The following is a 22,855-nucleotide window of genomic DNA, read 5'->3' as shown; positions in this document are numbered from 1 at the left end:
AGGGCAATAGAAGAACTGAACAAGATGTGCATCATCTTCAAACTTCCCCTGAGAATGTTCAATATCACAATGAAGTTTTACCAGCAGGAAGGTGAGACAATGCATTTTGGGAAGACTTCACTTGCAGGAACAACTGTTTTGAAGTAAAGCTACTGAATATTTGTAAGCTGTTCAGACCTGCCTGGGACTAGTACCTAACCCTGCCAACATTCCCATTCCCTTCAGGCAAATTCATCACTTGTATGAGGATTAGCACATGTGGCCCTGCTTTTGGCATTCTGGGAACAAAACAATAAAAACAAAAAACCCCCAACCTACCAGTGCATTTCTGGGATTGCTCATGTCATGGTATAGTTCTTGTTTTAACTGACTGAAAAAGTCACCTCTTCATCTTAAATGTCCTTAGCTGTTCTGAGACTGAACAATTGGCCCTGACATGGAGAATACTTAAATTGAACTTTAGAGCTTCTATTATTAGCTTTAAGCCAGACATTTATAGACCCTTCTGCTCTTTCAAATTTGGGCAGGGAAGAGGGAGGCAGTTGACCTACTTGAACATCAAGCTTGAGGACCCAGTACCACCAAGTTCTATCAGTCCATCTTATGCTGTTGCATCCAGTTTCTGTAGTTACCATAAAAGCATGAGTTCTGTTATGTTCTGGGTAACTCAACAGAAATGCAGCTGGGGACAGCCTATGCCCCACACCAGACTGAATCACCCTGCAACACCACAAGTGCTCAGATTGGCCACTCATGGTAGCAGAGTCCTGAGCTTTTTGCTGCCCTAGACGAAACAGCTCTGACAAAACCCCTGCAGCTCATCCCCCAGCACAAGGGAGGATGCACACCAGTCACCCTGCTGGTGCCGGGCACCAGGGTGATGGCTGCAATCCAGTTCACAGGACAAGGCTGTGTTTGCTAGAGAGATGCATGAGATAGCTATGATGCTATGACAAAACTGGATTTAAATCACATCAGTAATTTAAAAGTAAGTCCCTGTACAGATATGTGCATGAATTTTTTTTTCATATTCCAAAGCTTTGTACCATCACAGTCAGCACTATCTGACATCTCTCCCCATGAAGGATATGCATGGATATTTGTATATTTAGAAAAAAAAAAAAAAAACCAAAAAGCTAGATCAATAGAAACAGTCATGATGGGCAATGTTTACCTCTGAAGATAAGCATCTACTGGGGAGTAGAGCATGCTTCAGTTCAGTAATCCAACATCATTTTAAATTTATAAAACTAGTTTTTTTGTCATCCCTCTGTAGCCAAGTCCAAGTTGCTGCAAAGTGGATTCCTAATCTCCATCCACTTCTGTTCCTTTATTTGGTGGCCTGAATGAGGGGTTAAGTCTGGCAGGATTGCTTTTATCAGCTGTCATTGCTGAGCCAAAAAACAAGCAGGAAAGTGCTGCTTTGAGGACAGAGTATGTCTGAGTGATCCTTTCAAGCATGCTGCAGAGAAAGACAGTCTCCTCTTACAAGCTACCTGAGCTCCCACAGCACCACGCCCTACTTTGAAGGCGAGGATGTCAAACAGGTTGGCTTTCCCCTCTGGGAAGGAGGTGGATCCAGAGAGTTCAGGCAGCCTCCTCATTGGGTGCTGCCACTGCTTCCCCAGCTCTATGTGCTTCCTGCCTGGACGATAAATTAGTTTCTTGGATCACAGGTGGCACCTAATGTGCTGCTCACAGCTTGGCTCTAGCACGGTTGCTTAATTTTGTTACTTGCCTTGTAAGCAAGAAGGTTTCTCTCTCTCTTGCAGAGCTTGGGTGTAGTGGTGAGAAACGCTTTTGGACAGACCTGCTGAATCCAAGTGTTTCCCTCAAACCTTGGCACTGCAGTTGCAACATCTGTCATCACTGCTTGGGAAAAACCAACTGGTGCAATCAAGGCACTGCATAGAAGAGAATGGAGAAATTCAGAAGTGTTTTACTTTTGTGCCTTGGCTTCCTCCTAGTCCATGTAAGAGGTAAGTGACCTTTACCTTGGCTTATTTCAAAGGCCAGATTATTAAAAAAGGAAAAAAGACAAAAAACAAAAACCAAAAACCTAAGCTCCCAACCCTTAAAATGGAAGTTTGTTTATTTGGAAATGTTTGCTGGGTTTTGGGGGGTTTTTTTGGAGCTACTCTTTCATGAGAAGCATTCAAAAGTGTTTATATGTACTTTACCAGTTTCTAAAGAGATACGTGTATCCTGACTGATTGTTCAGAACAGCTGTGCTAGTTGAAGTTTGTTTATTATAATTTCTTATTTTCTTGCGAGTGTTGCTTCCCTAAAATAATTCACAAGATTAGGCTTGAGTATAAACTTTTTGAAATGGAAGCTGTAAAATGAGCACTTCCAGGGGAACTTAAGAGTTTCCAAAGAGATCTGTAGTCAAATAATGTCTTCATGTCTTAAAGCTTTTCTTGGTTATTGGTATTTTGAAATCTATGAGTTTTATAGTAAAAACAAATTCTGATGCAGTTTAAAGGTGTTCATGCTTTTATATTTGTGCATATGCTTTAATAATTTTAAACTAATAGTTCAGTTACTTTAGTAAGTGTATTCCACACACAAACATACTTTTTCATGCAGGACTAATTAAGAATTGAATAAATTTTTTATATATTTTTGGTGAATGGATAGCAATAGGGAAAACATAGCCTTTTCATACTGGGCCATTTTACTATATTCAAACATAACTTCTTTGAGCAAAATATCCTTTAAAACTTTTGTTGAAGTAAAACCAAATAGAATTATCTTTGTGTGCAACTGCCATGTGGTGTAACCTTTTCTTTTTTGTATATTGGCTATACTGCAGAAACTTTTTGTACAGTGTTGGCTGCAGGAATCATTCATTAATCACTAGTTCATTAATCACAAATCAATCATTAATCACAAGTTCCAAAATAGGAGCTGCTGCTGATCCTCCCACCACCCCTGATTTAAATGAAATCCCTAGGAAATCTTGCAGTGATGGGCAGTGAAAAAAAACCTTGTCTTAATTTAGTTTATGAGTTTGATTTTAACAAATGAGGAATTATTTAGAGGTTATCAGCAATTAGCATGGCTTAGAAAGAGCAGAGCAGTAGGGCTGTTCTGGCCTGCATGTTGTGCTGTGGGCTGTAGTGATTCATGCAGTCTCTCACCTCTTGGCATGCAGACTTTCTTGTTCTGTAGCTGTCATATGTTGAATAGTTCTGTTTAGACAATCCAAGCATGAGCTAGCCAATTTGCATTGCACTCTACTATTTTAATTACAAGGGTAGTCAGCCTAATCATTCTTTATTTATACATGTGTTAATTTAGAGCCAGTTCAGGCTCTGCTTTGGGGGAGAAGTCATTGCTGAAAGCTGTGGGATTTGGGCACAGTCTTATGACTCTAGAAACTATTTAATCCACTTTAATTAAATAAACTTAATTATTTTAAGTCTGTGGCAACAGCAACTGAATTTTATCATCAAAGTATTCACCATGTTTCAGTGTTATTTACAAGAACCTCCTCTCAGTCCCAACCAAGACATGATATGAGAAATGCTTGGCCATGCTGGTAGAAAGCTGGTCCAAGTATCTATGAAGGGAATGTCTATGGCATGATTCACCCTTTTATAGGCAGCTTAATTCTTTTCTAAATTGTAATCCTCTGTGATAGCATGTATAAACTACTGGACTACCTCAGCCAGACCAGATGACATCATTCTTCTTACCATCCAGCATTTCCTCTATGTCCAACTGTCCTGAGTTAGTTAGCTAGACTACCTTGATGGACACATCTTGACAGAAGCATAACAGAACCAAGAACAATATTGCAGAAGGAAAGTGAAATCTGATACAATTCAGAAACATATATGCTCACTGCAGTATTCCATTCATAGCTACACTAGCTTTTGGAATTTCCAGACTTAGGTAGGTTACATGAAGACTCCTATGTATTTGAGTTTCAATAACTAATTGTCTGTGAGGCTTTTAGCCCAATCCAAATGAAATAAACATCACAGAAACTTCTTCCACTGAATTTCATGGTAACATCCCTCATGAGTTCCTACAGCTTGGCTGATCTCTGGTAATTCAGGTTTGGCTGTGTCTGCACTACTCATTTAAGGGCTCAACACAACTCAGGTTGCTCCTCTGTAACTGAGATCATGAAACTGTTTGAAACATAGGTCCCACCTGGGCCACAAACCTGTGTGCACATCTGCAATGGGAGAGATTGCAAGCTGGGGGCTCTCCCCTTTATGGACCTGGAAGGCAACTGAGACTCCACTCAGGCCTGACTGCTCGGAATGCTCCTCAGGTTCCCCGTATAGATATAATCTATATATCCATGGTCTTTAAGGTTGTCTGATGGATCACATGTATAGCCAGTAAAAAAGACAGTGCAAAGACTGACATATCTGAGATGGTTTACATTTACTCCATGAGGTGTTGGATGCTATACAGGTAAAGGGAACAGCATTTGTTGCTAGTCAGTAAACCAAGCACCTCTGTTCAGCTCAGGCTTACAAAGCTTTTGACTCAAAACCAGTTGTAGTCTCAGTTAATTAGCTGTGCCCTTTATGGGGAGAAAATTGTAGACCAGTTTGAATTTGAGACCCTGTGTGACTTAGTGCTGTGAATAATGTTTTCACTGGAGTTAAAAGACCGAATGAGAGAGATTACAAACACAGTCCTGTTTTTTCTTATACTTCTCCATGTATCTGCAGTCCTCACTGTTCTGTGTGAGGTCCCTGTGGACGTGCTGAAGCACTTACAGATTCAGCAGGCAACAAATTCTCTTTTACTGATTGCCAAAACTATTTCACACCCAAGACCTGAGCTGAAATTATCCACAGGCACATCAGTGCTATCAGCTAAGGGTGGAATTGCAGTTTGAAAAATCCACATACCTGAGCTGGTTGAAACACTAACAATGGCAGAACTCTTGCAACATCAGAGAGCTTGGGAAGAGAAAACAACTGGTGCAGTTACTCAGCTTCCCAGGTTCACTTTTCAAACATTTCTGCCATGTTGCAAGCCTGGCAGCAGTGACCAACCTGCCAGAGTGTGAATTATTGACTTATTTGCACCATCAATTGTCAAACCCTCTCCATCCCATTGAGGGTAATAAAAAACAAATAAATGTCAGAATTCTTTCAAGATTAGAAATAAATAAAAATGGACCTTTCTGTGGTATTTTGCCTCATAGTAGGAGGAGAGATATTCAATTTGTTTTGATTAGAGTCTTCCTTCCTTTCCACAGGCTGACATCTATAAATGGTATGGGAAAATATTAAAACACTTAAATCTGACCTGAAGTACAGTATCTTCTGAAGGGAAACACACCATCCCAACTGAAAGAATGGGCTTGGATGGGTTATGAAAATATAACAGTCCCATTTCCAAGCATTTCCTGTTATCAGTAGATTTTTAATTTGTGAAGAATTCATGCAAAAGTTAAATCACAGCAATATATTTTCAAAGGGCAACAATGCTACAGAAAAAAATGAATGAAAAGGCATTAAGTAGGCACTAAGATTAGCAGACAAGTTGAAGTCCTTCCTTACATCCCTGGTCTAATTACACCAGAGGTGAAGGAGCCAGGGGCTATTGAAGGTCAAGAGCTCTTTTGCATGCATTTTACCAGAGCACCGGGTGTGAAAGTGGGAAGAGGAACATTAAAACACATTCTGTGAGCAAGAGAAACAGCAAAGCCTGGCATCCCTCTGACCACCTATATTACATTCAGTTCTCTCTGTTGTCTTCAAACTACTCACTGGAGAAAGTGGGGATTAGCCAGCTGGTACTTAGGCAGCGAGTGGTCACTCTGAGAGCCCAACACAGCTGCTGTCTGTGACACACAAAGGATTTCAGTAGGGATACTCATACAAGTCTCTTGCTTGAGTACAGTTCTCATGTAATGTGACCATCATTAAGCTTGAGAATCTCAGACCAAATGGCTGAAATGGCCTGGTGGCTTCATGAAGCTGTAGTGACAGAGAGAAGCTTTGGATGAGGAGCCCACGCCGTGGGCTAAGCTCTTCTGCCTCAGGACACAAAGCTGAAAATCTGAGTAAGGTGCACAGGAACATGTATGTTGTTCCTTCATGGGAGATCCCAGTTCTTTTGCTCTGCCTGCAATTTTACAGCACACACCTTCTTCTTCTGCACCCACTCTCTAACAAAATACAGAAAATTATATCTGTTTTATTTCACATATGCAGGGCATACCAGATCATAAAGAACATCAGTTACCTTTGAACAGAAAGGCAAATATCACAGAATTTAAAGATTTTTGTTTGTGTTTGGTGAGACAATGTTGCACAGAGCTAAAGCAGTGCTGCCACTCCTACTTTATTAGTGCATCCAAGTTGCTGGTAATTATTTAAATGTGTTCTTGTATGAATAAGCAAAAGAGTCCTTTTCATTTCCCCTGCATTTAAACTAAAACCAGAAATGGCCTAGCAAAAAATATGAAGCCAATAATCAGGTCCATATGTTGTGGTCTATATGCTGGGCCTTGGATCTTAATTATAGATTTTAAAGCATACTCATTTTCCACCCCAACATCAAGGGGTTGTAATGGCAATCGTTGTTTATGAAACTAAAGGTCCTTGAAGGAAAAACAAGCTACAGTAACATCATCAGGAAATATGGATCATGGGCCTATTACATGAAAGAAATAGTACCTGCTCATTGAGATTTGTCCACAGTGTCCACTCTGGGGTGTAAGTCTTTGTGTTCTCCCAGAAATGAGTAATTTCCTTTAAACAAACATAATTGCTTCCTGAACAAAGTTGGACCAGTACAGGGGTATGTTCCAAGTCCCATGCATGGGAAAATACATACTATTTGCTCATTATGGAATAAATAAATTTCTTGATTGTATTATAATCAGAAATGGTCTGTGCCAACAATCACTTACAATTTCAGCTAGAAAAAACCCATAAAATGAGTTTTAGGAGTGATTTTGGTAAAATATTGTTCCCTTTTATAAAATTTTTGTTCTCATTTTTAAGTCAGAGACTTCTTTCTCAGTCTCTTTCAGCTTCATAATATTTAAGCACACTGTATTCACAGAAAAATTCCTTTTTAATTACACTGAAGAAATCATAATTGTTCAAATCTTTAAATACTGTAAAATCAACTTATTCTCCCTTTCTTGCTCAGAATTAGAAGTTAGTTGCTTCTAATTTATTTGTCACACATGTAAACTCATCCCAAACATATGACTACTAGCAATGCACCAAAAACCAATTAATTTAATCATCTTATCTACAAAATTATTAATCTAACATAATGCACATAAATGCATTTTAGTTGTGTGTCCAGAAACATGTACAAACACATTCAAGCACATTTTCTCATGGATTTTAGCTTCCTTTTTAATACTAGACAATGCATATTAAAAGCCTGAGAAGTTAATTTCATTTGTCACATAACCTGATCCTCACTTAGAAATATTAATTTCTACCTTATTTAAATCTACGTCATTTTAAGGGCCACAAGCTGTGTTCAATTGGAGACTGAAAATTGTAGAGAGGTGTCGTGGTAGCCTTTTGTCAGAACACTTGACTGCTGTTGTCATGATAAACTGGTAACACTCACCTGCAGAATCCAGCCTTGTTCCTCATCAATTCAACTCAAAAGCTGTGGGACCTCAGACACTTCTGATCAAACAGATACATGGTTAAAGGGTGGTGAATCCATTCAACATTTAGATAACAAATTAAACCATGGACAAAAGATGCTACTGTCTGCATTTTAGTGACTGGATATTTGGGTCACATTTTCAGAAAACTAATGTTCAAAATTTGTGAACACTAGATGCAGATGTGCCTGAGGACACGAGTTTGCAAGCATTTTCTCAAATTCTCTGTTATAAGGACCACCCACAAAAAACATCATTACAGTAATTATATTTCTTTGTCAAAACAGAGACACTCCCAGAAGAAAGGTTAGAAGTAATGCCAAGAAATGGCATACTAGCCAAAGAGCAGCAATAGGAGAGATAACTGAGATAATACCACCTGCACAGCTAAATCTCTTCACAACTTTATCCAGATTAAAACAAACAACAAAGCCAACAGCAACAAACAGAAAACCCAACTAATTAAAAAAAACCCAGTGGAACAAAGCTCTTTCTGCCCCATTAAAATTTCTTTCATTCTTGTTATCATCAGTATATTTCTAACTCTTTCTATTATGGAAGCTGATTAAAAAATATGTGGAAAATTAATTTATTTCGGTTGTTTTTTCTGTGGAGAGCTTCACTAATTTATTTCTTTTGTCATTTATCTTCAGAGTTCTCTGAAGTAACTGCAGCTCCTATTGAGCTAAATATTTTCTGAGACTCTGATGTTGTTTTGTTTTTAGACTGATCATGGTGTGTATAAAGTCTGAGCTGTTCAGCTATTTAATCAACTATCCTCCTTAAATTAGGTTCTTAAAAATGTCTAGGTACAGTCTCAGGAATGGTAATTAGCATTTAAAATTCTGCTCCACAGAATCTTACTCCTTATGGTCATTTGGTGTTATTATCAGAGGAAGCTGGCATTGAAAACCAAGCAGTGTTTAGGTTTATTGCAATATAATTTACCATGCTGCACAGCTGTCCTCATACAAACTGCCCATCTGCCAAGGTTTATGTTTACATAGTCAAAGAGACTTCACTGTGGACTCCTGTGTTACTCCCAGGCAGTCATTCTGTGTTGATGTCCTTTTCTTTTTATTGCTTGGTTAATCATTAGAAATAATTTTTTCAAAAATCAGTCTGAATAATTTTTGAAGATTTTCAGTCCTCTTTTTTCTCTTGGAATTTCTGTGGCTTTCTTCTGTTTCTAACTTGAAATCTCAAAACAGCACCTTTTGCCTTTTCCATAACAGAACAGACATAATAATAGGAGAGGGAAATGTTGGTATTGTCCAGAAGAAGGGCAGGGGTCAGTAAATATTTCAGTCTGTTGCTTTGCTTTAGTTCTCATGCAATTGAAAGCATCTGCATCATCATGCTTGAATTTCATAATCTGGTTATTTTTCACCTTCTATTTTTGTTTTTCCCTAACTCCAGAGAAATATTCTACCTGAAAATTTTCCACAGTCTTCCTTCAAAAATGATTTTGTCACATTCTCTTTGCAGCATTATGACCTCAGTAGTTGCTTTCCATATTGTTAGTTCCTGCTTGTCTTGACCTGTAACAAAGAAGCTGGTTTGGCCAGCAGCTCTTCGGTATTACAAAATTATTTCTCCTGACTCTTCTTCTGATTATGGTTACAAAATTATTCCTGATAACTCACTCCTGATAACTCACTCCAACAAGAAAAGGTTTTAGCCATTGATGCTGGTATCCTGAGGCAATGGGGTTTGAGTCAGACAGCTTCCTACAATACTCAGGATGCTGATCAAAAATGAGGATTTTGCCAGAGGTCAAAATCCAAGAACTGTCAGGCTTATGTTGCTTGTACTGCTGGCACTGAAGAAATGCTTCAGAAAAATATAATTTGACCATATAAGTCCAGGCAATGCCAGGATGTCTGCCTGTGCATAGCGTGTCTGCATGAAGATCAAAGGGTCCCATGGCTGGGGTGACAGCCCATGGGCAGAAGCCTAGGGCCAGTAAGGGCTGGTGGCACCCAGGGATCAAACAGAAAATATCTTCTGATGAAGCAACTTGTTTATTTAATGGATTTCTGTATTTAATGGATTCATATTTAAAAACCTGTCAGAGTCTTAGATTATGGCTTTAATAATGGATTTAAATTGAAAGAGTAGTTTTAAATTAGATATTAAAAAGACTTGTTTTTTTACTGTGAGCGTGGTGAGACACTGGAACATGTTGTCCAGAGAAGCTGTGGATACCAAATCTTTGGAAGTGTTCAGGGTTAAATATATCAGTGAACAACCTTGTCTGGTGGAAGGTGTCCCTGCCCATGGCAGTGAGAGTGGGAAATAAATGGTCTTTAAGTCCTTTCCAACACAAACCATTCTGTAGTTCTATGATTCCATGATTATCCACCTGAACACCCAATCCAAAAGTCACTGAGCTTGGCAATGTTGGCTGAGGGGCCAGGGCAGAGGAGGGAGAGGTGGCCAGATGAGGCAACACTCCAAGAACAAATCAAATAATAAAGAGATAACCTACCACTCTGCTAACGTTAGTGGGAAAGTCTTATGGTTAACTGGTTTTACTTATCAAACATTTTCCTCTTAATATTTTATTGGGACAGTTTTGCTTTAGAAGCCATTCCTACTTTGCATTCCAGCCTTGTTTTATCTTTTTCATCAGACCCCATCTATAATTAAGGCCACAGACTTACATTAAAATCCTCGTGGGAATCAAAACATTTCTACTTTATATTCCTGCCCTGACTGCTATTTGAGGATCACACAGTGTTTCACCACTGATAATTAATCTTTCTGGAAGCTCTTTGACACAGGCAAGAGCTATTATTCAGGAACAGTGATTAGTGAGAAGAATGCCATGAAGATGTACAGGACCTGTCAAGATGAAGGAGCAGAGCTGAGCACTGCTGTGCTGGCAAACCTCTGGCAGCCTCTCTCTGTTCCTCAGCTCCTTCACTTGAACAGTGATGCCTTTCTTGCTGTGAAGTGTCCAAGACTTGCCAAGAAAAACTCCTTAATGAACAGTTAGGTATTAAGCCTTTTAGAAGGGATAATAAACATATGCAGATCAAGTGCAGCTTGAGACTTACTTGATAGAGCACAGTAATGCATTTCTGTTTAGGGAAGTCATAACATGTCATGACTTCCTGTGGGTTTGTGTAGGCTGATCTTATGTTTGGAATGCAAACACAAGGATGATGCACCACCCTGGATGAAAACCAGTGGATACATGTTCACCAAGCATGTGTTTCATGAAGCCTGTATATTCAAGGAAAGTGGCAGATTGCAGAGTTGAAAGCAAAACTCACATGAATTATTGTGTGTTTTCAGTTCAAAGTCATCTATTTCAGTTTATATTTTTAAAATATTTTCCAGTTTTCTTTGCCTGCTAACTTCCAAAGTATAGATGCTAATTACTCTGCTGATAAATTCAAAGATATTGTTGTCACATACTAGAGAACCGGAAGAATTTTTTTTCCCTTTTCAGATTTTTTCATTTACAGAGGAAACTAAATTAGATAAACACATCTTAATATATTTTACTTATGGCCCATGTTACAGTAAGAATTAAAAAAAACAAAGTTGATTTGTGTTGCAAGTGATCACAAGGCAGGCTTTACAGTAAAGCTGCTTGCTAAGCTGAGCCAGTAAAATAATAACTAAGATATTAAAAATTCTCACCTAATGATTTTGATTCAGAAGTACTATGCTGAATGCTACTTTCAGCTGTCTCCTGGCAATAGCCCTGTGCCCTCTAGCTGGCAATCTGTGTTCTTTGTATAGCAGTTGAATATGATAACAGGAGAGAGCAGCTTCTCTTTGGCCTACCTGAACAAATAACTTCCTTGATTAAATGAGCCTATCTCTCACGGTCATCCAGGACTCTGCTGTGCAGGGATGGCAGCTGACAGCCTGCTGCTGTTTGGATGGGTCTTTCTTTTGCCTCTTACTGGTTTTCTGCTTCTGTAGTGAGCCCTCAGGTCTGGAGGTGATGGAAACCTGCCTGCTGACTTCGTGTCTTCTGTCACATTCCTTCTAGGTCAAGGTGATTTTGATTTAGCTGATGCCCTTGATCACCCTGGTATGTAAATTTACTATCCTTATTTTACTATGGCATTTACATCTAATAGTAAATCTTAAGTCTTTTTCCTTGAGGAATGGAATATTAACTGGCTACTGCTTCTGTTAAAGATACACAGAACTGAAGAATGCTAGGTTTCAATGTTTCTATCACAAAATGAAAATCTTTAAAACAAACAAACAAAAAACTAGATGAAAAACATATTCCTTCATTTTTGGCTTCTGCTGTGATAGAAAAAGATTTATTGAAAGCAGCTCTCTACACTTCCACATACTTGCTTTTGTAAAGTTGAAGCTGTTAATGTTTATTGGCATGTCATTGTGTTCATCAGATGACATCATCACCAGGAAACCCACAGTGATCAGAAGACCGACAAGACCTGTGTTCAGTGAGTAAAAAATAATGGGTCATAAAACTGATTTTGTACATGTAGGAAACTTTCACATGAGGTTCTTTATCATATTTGCTGCTGTGTTTTAGCTGAGATAAAGTGTGATTAACAGCTGTCTTCTAAAAGTAAAATAAGTGCTCTTTTGACAAATACCAATTACATGTCTTTACTTCTTCCAGTGAGGCAACTGAGCATGGCTGGCCAGTGATAGTATTTTATTTCCTGAAGACCTTCTTCACACTTTTCTAGATTGTTCTGAACTCCCTGGGGCTAAAATTGGCTGTTTCTCTACTTTTTTCCCGTTGATAACAGAGTTGGAAAAGAATCAGAATGAAGTTGGGGCTGTTCTTTCTCCTCACCATGTATTTAATTCATATTATCTACTATTGATTGATACAACCACCTGTGTCAGAAAGGAAAAAAGGCTCTGAACAGTGGAAAGCTGTAGTCCTGAGAATGCCAAACAATGAATTCCAATGAACACTTGTTAATATTGAAAAAATCCAGATTCCAAACAAGAACTAAATTGCATTTGTGATGGAACAGTTTAAGACAGCATAGTTTTTTTTTTTTAACCTGAACTGCACTAGAATAATTTTCTGTCTATCAAACAAAATGCTTGGAAAATGCTAGATAAAATAACCCCAACAACTTCAAGTCTTTTTCTGGACAAACTTTGAAATAAGATTTTAGGTGCATGAAAGTAGTTATGTTTTCCACACAATTCTCTGGCTCCCTCTCTGAACAAATAGGGGCAGTATTTTGTGAAAGTGGTAGCTATTGTATACTCTAATGGTTGCATTCTTCCTTTCCATTTCATTTGGCAAACAAAATTTCAAGTTACTTGAATTGTGCCCTAAAATACTTTATCCTTAGTCATGTTTAAAGGTAGCTTAGGGTGCCAATATCTGAACTCAAGCTGCCTCAGCCAGGTGAAAGGAATTTTTTTTTTAGGGACTTCTAAATCTGTTAGAGATATGAACATCAGAAAAATATCTGCCCTAACCAAATCTACTTCACTAATTTTTGGGCAGGAATAACTTCATGTTTTCCAGACTATTTCAGAGTGTCCTTCAGGACTACAGATGACTGCAGAAAGTTTAAAAAAAACAATTAAAAGGTATTAGAAAACCCAAGATCATGGTATTACAAATCAATTGTTGGATTTGGAAAGTGCAGGAAGATGGTACAAAAGTATGTTCTAGCAGCTGCTTAATGCTTCATCTTAACTTCAGGATTTCCTCCATGTCTCCTTCAGAAGTGAGGCTTGCTGAGATTTTTGTTCAGCTGAGGCAAGTGCAGGCAGTGTCCTCTGGGCATCCCATGCACCTCTGCCTGAGTTAAAGCTCTCCTGGAGGCACCTCCCTAGTGTAGCAATATTCATCACAAAATTTAATGGAAGGTAATGTTTATTTACAGAACCTCAAAGTGAGTTGATATTCACCCACTGACATTGTTCCTGCATTCTGTTTAATTCAGCCATACCCTCACACCCTGCTCATGAGCACCACCCTGCTCATGTGTGCTTAGGTGGTCTGCTGAGCATTGTGGGCAACAAGAGACAAAGCTTGCCAGCTACTGAGCTCTTTTCCTGTCTCTGTGCTTCTTCTTGACCAGAAATGACAAGTAGAATCCTCAAATCTTTTATATCCTTTAGGAGTAATCAGATATTATAGAGAGGTCCTTTGCCTCATAATATTTCTCACCCCAGTGCCTCTGAACCCTTGGTCAGGTTGCTGCCCACTATATATTTTTTTTCACTTGTTTGGAGTTCACAGGCTGTGTGCACAGACTTATTTTCTAGTTGGATGATCAGAAAAGTAGTGATATGCTGCAATTTTGGTGTTAGAATGCCTTTCTGCTTTTCCTCTGCTGACAAGTCATCTGGGCTGTCATCAGACCATAGGCCTGCTGGTTTTGACAGGAACAACACATTCCTCAGTATCACTGCTGGAACAGTGACCTTTATTCTGTTCTTTTAACATTCTACTGTTTTTTCTGGTCCCAACACACACATGCATTTCCATTTTTATTTCATTAATATAAATCTGACCATTTCTGCAACAAATCTCTACATGAACCCTCCAGAGCAGAACTTGCATTTTACTGGAATTCTTCATGTCAATAATAAATTGAATCCAGTTCTCAATTTATTTCTTCTTACAGTTTTAACATTTGACAGGTAAAGGTATTTTTGAAATGAATCTCTCTGCTGGGCAGACACAGGGAGGACCTATACCTGACAAGAACAAACCAAGTCATGTATTATGAATTTGTTTATTTTCCTGCCAGATTACCTGGTGACATCAGAACATTTCTGAGTTATTACTCAAATGAGACTAGATACTGTGCAAAAGCAGCTTCCCAGTCCTCCTAAGTATAGAGAACAAAAGAAAAGAGATTTCTGCATGGTGATTTTCCTATGTTTCAGGAATTCTGTCACAACAATAATTTTAAAAATTATTTGAGAGTCTATCTAATTTTCTGTGGCAGCAAGCACTGTTATCAAAATTTAGATAGGTGTTGCATCCCTTGTGTTCTGATTCACTGTACCACTCCATGCATATAAGCATCAAGAAAGGGATTCTTGGAGTTAAAGCATCCATCTAATGTATTTCTTTCAGAACTCACCATCATTCCATACACACCTTAAAATGCCACCCACTCACTCACATCCACACCTGCATGTTAGAAACAGAGTTCCTCTTTATGCATCTGCAGCTCATGGACAAATTGTTTATTGCATGGAAAGATTCCATCCTGGGTACAGCGAGACACGGGTATGGTGCTGGGCAATGGTCACAGCCTGGTGATTTACTGGGTAACTTTCACAAATGGATGTTTAATTCTATCTAAAAACCTTCACAGCTCAAGCAAATAAGAACAGACTGTCTCCCAGCCTCAGACAGGTGCATATGATTGCCTGAAGCAAGGGGTCATCTTGACCCTTCCATTGGTATTTGATTCAGTATCTCCCCAAGCAGGTTTATTGCTTCCTAGTATTTGCTCTTGAAATGCATATTCAGTTTTCCTAGTTCAATAAATTACACTTAAGCCAAACATACATATATAAATTTTAACCACAGACATAAATGTTAATAATTAAGTATATTTTAAAAATTAGTACAGTTACATATTATAACACCGCTGATTTTATTTTTGTACTTGCATGTATGTTAAAGAGGTATTGATCTTGATTCAACATTAAGATTTATTTTGACATCATTTCAAACAGGAAAAAAAACTTTGTATTTTGAGTAAAAAATACTGTGCTATTTGTCAATTAGTGTGTGGGCAAATGTTAGAGTCTATAAGAGTTTTCAAGAAAAGTGTGATAAGTTATTCCAATTTGTGGGACTGACTTGAAAAAATACTTGTCAAACATGCAGTTGTATACATTCTAATGAAAATAACATTTCATTTCCGTCAAGAATTGTGTGTAACTCACTTTTCTACATCTTCCTCCTATTCATTTTTAGACAATGATCTACATTTAGGAGATGCTCTTGGTGGGGGTGAGTACTCCCTTGTTTCCTGGAATACAAAGGGATTTTCTTCTTTCATAGTCTTTTCCTGAGCTCTGCCTAATTTGTAAAAAGAGATCTCAATACTGCAGGAGGTGCTACAGTCATGAGAGTCATTACAACTCATGTACATGCAGCCCTTCTGCCTGAGGCCATCAGACAGAGTGGGGACAGCAGCTGGTCACCAGTGACCTCTGAGAGCTTCCAGCTGCCCTGCCTTGCATGAACTGAAGTTAGCTGGGGCTTGCTGTACCATGGCAGAGCACCCCAGGCGTGGCTGGGGAGAGCAAATGTCACCCATTCAGTTGGGATGGCTCAGGGTGGAGTCCTCTGACAGAAGCTTTAAGAAGGTGATGGCTGTATTTTCTTCAGCTACCAAAATGAGCCTATCTAAGATTAGGAATCAGAGGTAACACTGGATGGGGAGGTTTGAACTTCTTGTAGCTCTGCTGATGGCAAATTAGAAATTCAGGAAGGAATGTTTCAGAGATGAGTGCTGGTGAATACTGTTAAAGCTTGGAGCAGTCAAGCTGTTGTAACATGTTGTTAACTTCCAGATATTCCCATAACACCCAGACCTGACCTTGGAAGTATTCACAGTACTGTACTGAGCTGTGCAGACATATTTAATTCTTTGAGGCTGGGAATTTGTGCACCAAATTTTATTTAGTGTGTTTAGAGATATAACAAGGATGTGAAGTACTCTAAAAAGGTTCTAAATACTAATTTTTTTACCCAAAATGCAATTAGTATTCAATCAAAGCCTAAAATTCCACTTTAATCACAGCCACACAAAAGAAAAACTGCACAGACCCTCTGAATCAGCTGCAGTGGTCTGGTTTGCTCACATTTCAGTCTTAGAGAATGACACTTTTTATATTAAAGTTTTTTTTTTCCATTTCTGACTTCCCCTGTGGCACTTCATGCCTTTGTGTGAATGATGCATTAGTCCACATTTAACAAAACTGGATCTAATTTTGTTAATAATTCCCATGTTTATGATTTCATTTATTCTTCCTTGTAATAATTCTTCCATTCCTGCAAGCTTTTATTGAGTACTATTAGGAGAGGATAGGTTAAATATGTTGGCTAAAGTATTAATTAATAGCTTAAGTATCTTAACGAAACCACATCTTTTCATTCCAAGGATGGAAAATTGTATTTCCATTGGTTTTTATTTCTTTGTTCCACTTTTTGTTTAGGTTCCTAATTGACCTTCATACATGAAATAATAAGGTTAAAGTTAGGTATCTCATTATCAGTATTTCTGAAGACATTATTTTTTCACCAGCTGTGCCACACAATATGTCTTATGCTTAGAGAAGACTAAGTGCAGCATCATGATATAAATAAAATGTGGGATTGGTGGTTTTCTGCTTTTGTGGACCAGTGAATCTTAGTTCATTACACAGAGCTAGAACTGAGCAAGTCCTTCCTCTGCTGAATATATTAATTGGGCAAAGTCAGATTCAGCAAAGCTTTATGACTCCACCTAAAATCCATTGGCTGTAGACTAAACTCACTTGAGGTTAAGCATATACCTAAATAATTTTCTGGATCAGAACCTAAATGGTGCTCAGAAACACAAGCACTGTATTTAGCAGCCAAGCAAGAAAAAACATAGCAAAAAGGTGTCTGGCATGTTTGGAAGGTGAAAGATTTAAAGAGGGGGAGGGAAATTTCTATTTATTTCTGTGACCTAATTTTGTTTTATGCAGATAAAAATGCACTGTCTGGCATTTTTAAGAACAGTTGAATACCTGGTTGAATTGGTTGAGTAAAGGGTAGCAAGAGAAAACCAACTGTATACACACAGAGCAGCAACCCTAAATACTAAATTTGGCAGGCTTTGATCTGAGTGAGCACTTCAGCATTGTGTATGCAGTTTGGAAACTGCTTTTAGTGATCAGATCTCCTGCTCTATCCAATGCATCTCTTTCTAATCATTTGGCAAAAAAGTAAGGCTAAATGCTAGCACAAAGTTCTAAACAACAGCAAAGCTGATGTCTGATATCATTTTGCACTCTTCAAGAGCAGAAAATTCATTATGCATTAGATAAATTCAGAATCTGTTAGATGAAGCTAATCTGCAGGTGTTATTAAAACCTGCTGATGGCAATGAGATAACCTGTTTCTTCCTGCCCAGCCTAGAACACCAGCTTCTCTGTTGGCTCTGAATAACTGCACCACTGACATCCAAAGTGACTGACACATTGTGCCTCCCAGCTGTCAGCTTTAATCAATGTTTGCCAGATATATGTAAAATATTTTCCCTCAGTGTTTTTTGTGAATTCTTCTTTCAAAACTATTCCCTATTCACTTCCAAGTCAGTTTTTATAGCTAGCGATTTGTTGATGTAGTGCTTAAATCTTCCTAACTACTGAAAAGGTCCTTTTATTAATTCATGGGAGGACAAATTAGAAATATGTATAAAATACTTTTATTTAAAGTTCCCAGTTTTGCCTGTTCAATCATCTAACAGTATTAATTATCAACAGGTGACATCTCAAGAAAACCTTTATACCCACCTCTTCCACCGCGCCCAGGAAGTTATGGCAATTCTGGTAAGACTACTTGCTCTCAAGAAAATGTGGTGCTATCAGCTGTTCAGAGCAGGCATTTTGAATACTTTAATCTCTTGTTTCTCTAGTAATAGCTTTTATCATCCTCTTCCCATGTCTTCCTTTTGTAGTCACTGTTTCTGACCCAGAGGTGAGAAAGCTTTTTTCTGAATGTTAGTGTTAATACCATAAAGTTTTTCTGTTTTTTCAAAATGTGGGACACTGCATCTTAAGTGGCATGCGACTAACATTTAATCTTGTTTGTGTTTTCATTTTGGGTGTGTATACACTGAACTTTGCAAAGGCTCAAATTTGACATCTAGCCACAGGGCAGGGATATACCTGTGCTCAAATCAATGTGAGATGTGCACTGAGATGACCCCGAGGCATACAGCAGAGGGGGCTGGGCAGCCTGTATTGCTTTTGAGTTTGGTTCCAGACACTTGCTTTAATAAAGTAAATGTGGCATATCTATTCTGGCTTTCACCCTGTACCTGTACTTACTTTGGGTATGGCTGTAGTGGTGAGCTGTGGACAGGTCCTTCTGGAGTCCTTCCTGGAAAGGACCCACTGACTCTCTGCTTCAGGGGACACTGGCACTCAAGATGTCCACATTATATAAGGATTTGTGTTACTGGGAGCCCAATCCCATATATCCCACAAGTACCCAAAACAGACACAGAATACAGAGACACCAACAATACTTCATTACTTCAGCTTTCTGGTGAATTTGGTAGGTGACTGTTCAGTGTAAGACATGTGACCCATCCACCATGTCAAGGCTGGGATTTCAAAGGTCCCTCACTTTTCCCTAGAATGCTACAAAAGGAGTGGACAAGGGAGCTGAAGGGGTTACCATTGTATATAATTTTGCAACTGGAATCTTTATCTTGCAGGAGGTTTTCAGGACTCAGATCTGAATGATGGAAAGCCTTTACCACCAGGTAGCATTTGTCTCTTTCCCTTGCAACATGTTCCTACCACCTGTAAATTGGAGCTGGTTGGTTTTGTTTTTTTGGTATTCTGTTTGTCTCTGAAGCTATAGGACCAGACTCCACTGTTTTCATTTAGGTTAGTTATCCTTCACGAAAAACCATGGGTTTGAGCCTGAAGCTAGAACTTGAATCATATTCCAAAACGGTTTTTAGATGTCAGAAGACTGCAGGTTTTATCCCTTTGAATTCAGCAAGGAAAAGTCCAAAAGCAAGAGGCATGCTGAAATAGATGGACAAGACTAAGATCTTGATGTAAACCTACTGATAAATGATCTGATTGTCTGACAGTAGAGAAGAGATAGAGTATACTGGCCTCCCTGTGAAATCAGCTTGATGTAGACTGTTATATATATGGTCCTTCTATTAGATGATAACATTCTTCCCCAAAAGGGCAGTGTCAAGATGATGAGCAGTTATTCCTCTTGCCAGCACTGCCTTCAGTGGGGGGTAGAAGGGGAGCTCTTCTCTTGCAGTCTTGTTGGGCCACCCCTTTTGCCCTTTTTACTCAGCAAAGTGTGATGTACAGACTTAGTTCTCAAAACAGGATGACAAACATTTCTTTGATGAAGCTTCACCCTCTGTTCCAGGAGAAGAGGAGCATTATTTCAATCATGGAGGGAACACAGGTATAGTAAATAATTTACATTATTCTGCAATTGGTTTCTGATCTTTATGAAATACTAAAACAATGATAGACTTACACAGTAGCAAATATTATAAATAAGGCTTTAAGACATAATTTTCATATCAGCTGTAATATAAGACAATTTTTTATTCATCCGCCTAATTCTGTAGTTTCACCAAATTATTTTCATAATTTGGTGAAGGCACTTTAAGAGACAATACACTTAAACCATTTAAATGCCTCTGAAAACCCCCCTTCTCTTTCTTTTTCCACAGATTCGGGTTTAATTGCTGGAGTTACATCTCCTGTAATATCTGCTTTTGTGGCACTGATTGTTGGGTCCATAGCAGCCTACACTGCTTACAAGAATAAGAAACTTTGTTTCAAACCACGTGGTAAGGCCCAAACAGTTTTCCACTGATTTAGTGCTGAAGTTGATGGGAACTTGACAAACAATTGTCTCTGCCAGCACAGAGGTGCTTGGCAATTGTGGCTCTGTTTGTGAAAACCAGCCAGGGTGGCCCAGATCGGCCTCAGAAAAGCTGGCAAAGAACACCCCCAGTGGAAATACTGAATGTTCAATTTTCATTTTTCAGGTGGGGCTGCAGTTTGAAGCACTGCAAGAAGAGTTGCTGTCTGATCACAGGCTCCTTTGGTTGGTGACATTCTACACTGCCACTCTGACAGAAGAAAACCTTTCTCTAACAAATGTTTTCTTGAGACATTGCAATCCTGCTCTCTCTAACATGATGTCACTTTTGCACCTCGAGCTTTATGCCATCAAAAATATGCTTAAGACATCCAGGGATTGTATTGCACTCTCTGACCTGCATTCATAAAGGCTGGATACAGATTTTGACTCAGAAGTTATCATAAACAACAAAGAAATCAAGTTTGATATAAGCTAAAAATCGAAGGATTTCAGTTTGTGAGGATTTGAGTCACCAAATTTTTTTTTCCTGTTTTCAAAATTTGTCAAAAACACAGTCCTGATAGAGGAGTTTGCCATTTCCTTTCACACCTGTTGGGTTTCTCCAGATATTTCTGTAATATTTACTATGTTTAAAGAAAAAGTGTAATTGTCCAAAGGATTAAAAATTTGAATGCCTTTATTTTGTTTTTATGTCTGAATTTTAGCAAAGTGAAAGGAACTATAGCTAGAAAATCCATTCTTAATTTATGATATACTGAAAAGATTATGTATATTGACAAACCACTGTTCAAAATAAAACAGAGAGGAATACACGCTAATTTTATTTATTTATTTATTTTATTGATTAATTACTGAACTGGTGTTTAGCTCTTCTCGGGAACTAGAATTTTACATGAGTTTCATTTCTGTTCTTGAAAACTTAGGCCTGACTCTAGGAACCTTTGAAGGCACTAACCTAGAAATACAGGATTTTTTAAAAAGAAGTATTATTCATACTTCTGAAAAAGGAAAATGGGTACAGAAATTTTTCTGATTCAGTTAGAATGAGTTTGTGATGCTTTAATCTCTAAAATATAAGTCACAAAGACTTTTCAACTTCGTACTTTGTGGAGGTGTGGTTGACATAGTTTTTCTATCTAGACTGTTTCACTTTTTTCCCTCTTTCCTGATCGACCTTGCTGTGCTAACAATGTCCTCATGTAGACAAACCTATAATGAAAATTGAGACTTTTCCTGTCTCTGCCTTCATTTAGCTCACTGGATCAAAAAACCAGCAAGTGAATGAAGTACAGATGACAGCTGGCAAAACTAGCAGTTTACTGACATAATTCTGCAATAGAGACATTTTAACTGACACTTAAAGCATAAGGAAATTTGTGTGATTTTATCTTCATTTTATATGCAAAGCATGGGTTTTGTTACTGCACTTCCACATATATGGAGGTGAATATGATTTTTCGCTTATTACATCATTGAGAGGAAGACATATACTAAAAAAGTAATTTTTCATGTAATAAAATACTATTTATCTGAATTATATTTTAAATGGGTATATATCAGTTGCTTGCTAAGACTACCCCTTTTTTTTTTTTTTTGATCCTGAAAAAAATATAATGTACATCAGTTGAAACACAGAAACATCTCAACAACATACAAAAAATGAACACCTTTGTGGCTATCACTTTCAACTTATAAATGAGAAAGTATTTTTAATATGGTTTTCAAGGACATTTAATATTTCTTTCTAAATATTAATTTTCCATGTTAACAGTTAAAACAGATTGATGTATACTTTGTCAGATAGACGTAAAGATTTGATTAATGAAATGACAAGTGTTTTGGTATTACAACTTCAATTGTTTGTTCAACCATGAAAATATATATTTTGCTTCTTTCTCTTCAAAATTTTCAATAAACACCTACTGTGTTTTATCTAAGATGACCCAGGTTTTGTTTATTTTTTTTGCTGCTTTCTGGGACACATGAGGATTCATACATTCTGTATACAAGTTCAACTATGTCCCACTAAAGAAAAGGAAATGCTTCAAACTAAAGAAAAATTACAGGAAAAAAAAATGAAAACAGCTTAACTATCTATTCTTTTTTTCTCTCTCTTTTATTTTTTATTTTGCTAAGTGTCTAGAGAAATGTGCAACATTTTTAGTTTAGCTATGACAATTTATTTTAAATTGTTCATAATATTTTCAAAATAATTTATTACTTGTGTTGATATTAATAGCCCAAAACCAGATTTATTATGGTGAATTTGAGCAAACCCCATGAATCTGAATGGATAAATCCTGACTACCCAAGTATTTAACCCTCTGAAGCTCTGGTCTAATTTGTCAGCATATACCAATATATCAATATACCAGCATGCAGATACACTTTTAGCAAGAATGATGACGGTAAAAACAAATTTATAATTTTTGTATAAACTATTTCTAGTATTATTGTTTCAGGTAATTGAGGGGTTATGTATGGAAGCTCTAGTGTATTTAAATTTGGAGAGGGAGGAGGGAGGGAGGGAGGGAGGGAGGAAGGAAGGAAGGAAGGAAGGAAGGAAGGAAGGTACCTTCGGCCTGCCGTCATTCCCTTCCAGTCCGTTCGTCCCGTGCCTGTCCTTCCGTACGTCCGTTCTGCCTGACGCC

The 22,855-nt window shown here is 38.0% G+C and overlaps 1 protein-coding gene across 2 annotated transcripts; it reads left to right on the top strand.

Moving 5' to 3' along the window:
* The first annotated feature begins 1,627 nt into the window (after positions 1–1,627).
* XG (Xg glycoprotein (Xg blood group)) lies at positions 1,628–22,146 on the top strand. 2 transcript variants are annotated; one of them, XM_018908812.3, is made up of 9 exons: positions 1,632–1,979; positions 11,634–11,675; positions 12,007–12,063; positions 15,546–15,581; positions 18,089–18,154; positions 19,048–19,095; positions 19,734–19,772; positions 20,047–20,166; positions 20,368–22,146. In XM_018908812.3, the coding sequence occupies exons 1-9, from the start codon at positions 1,919–1,921 to the stop codon at positions 20,382–20,384; spliced, it is 486 nt and encodes a 161-aa protein (XP_018764357.1). In that variant the 5' UTR covers positions 1,632–1,918; the 3' UTR covers positions 20,385–22,146. The 2 variants fall into 2 exon arrangements, with proteins under 2 accessions (XP_050826336.1, XP_018764357.1); XM_050970379.1 differs by lacking the exon at positions 15,546–15,581 and having other exon boundaries at positions 1,628–1,979.
* The last annotated feature ends 709 nt before the right edge of the window (positions 22,147–22,855 follow it).

This window comes from Serinus canaria, chromosome 1 (assembly GCF_022539315.1).
Source record: "Serinus canaria isolate serCan28SL12 chromosome 1, serCan2020, whole genome shotgun sequence".
Lineage (NCBI taxonomy): Eukaryota > Metazoa > Chordata > Aves > Passeriformes > Fringillidae > Serinus > Serinus canaria.
The sequence above is the reverse complement of the archived record's forward strand: the minus strand, read 5'-3'. Positions and strand labels throughout refer to the sequence as shown.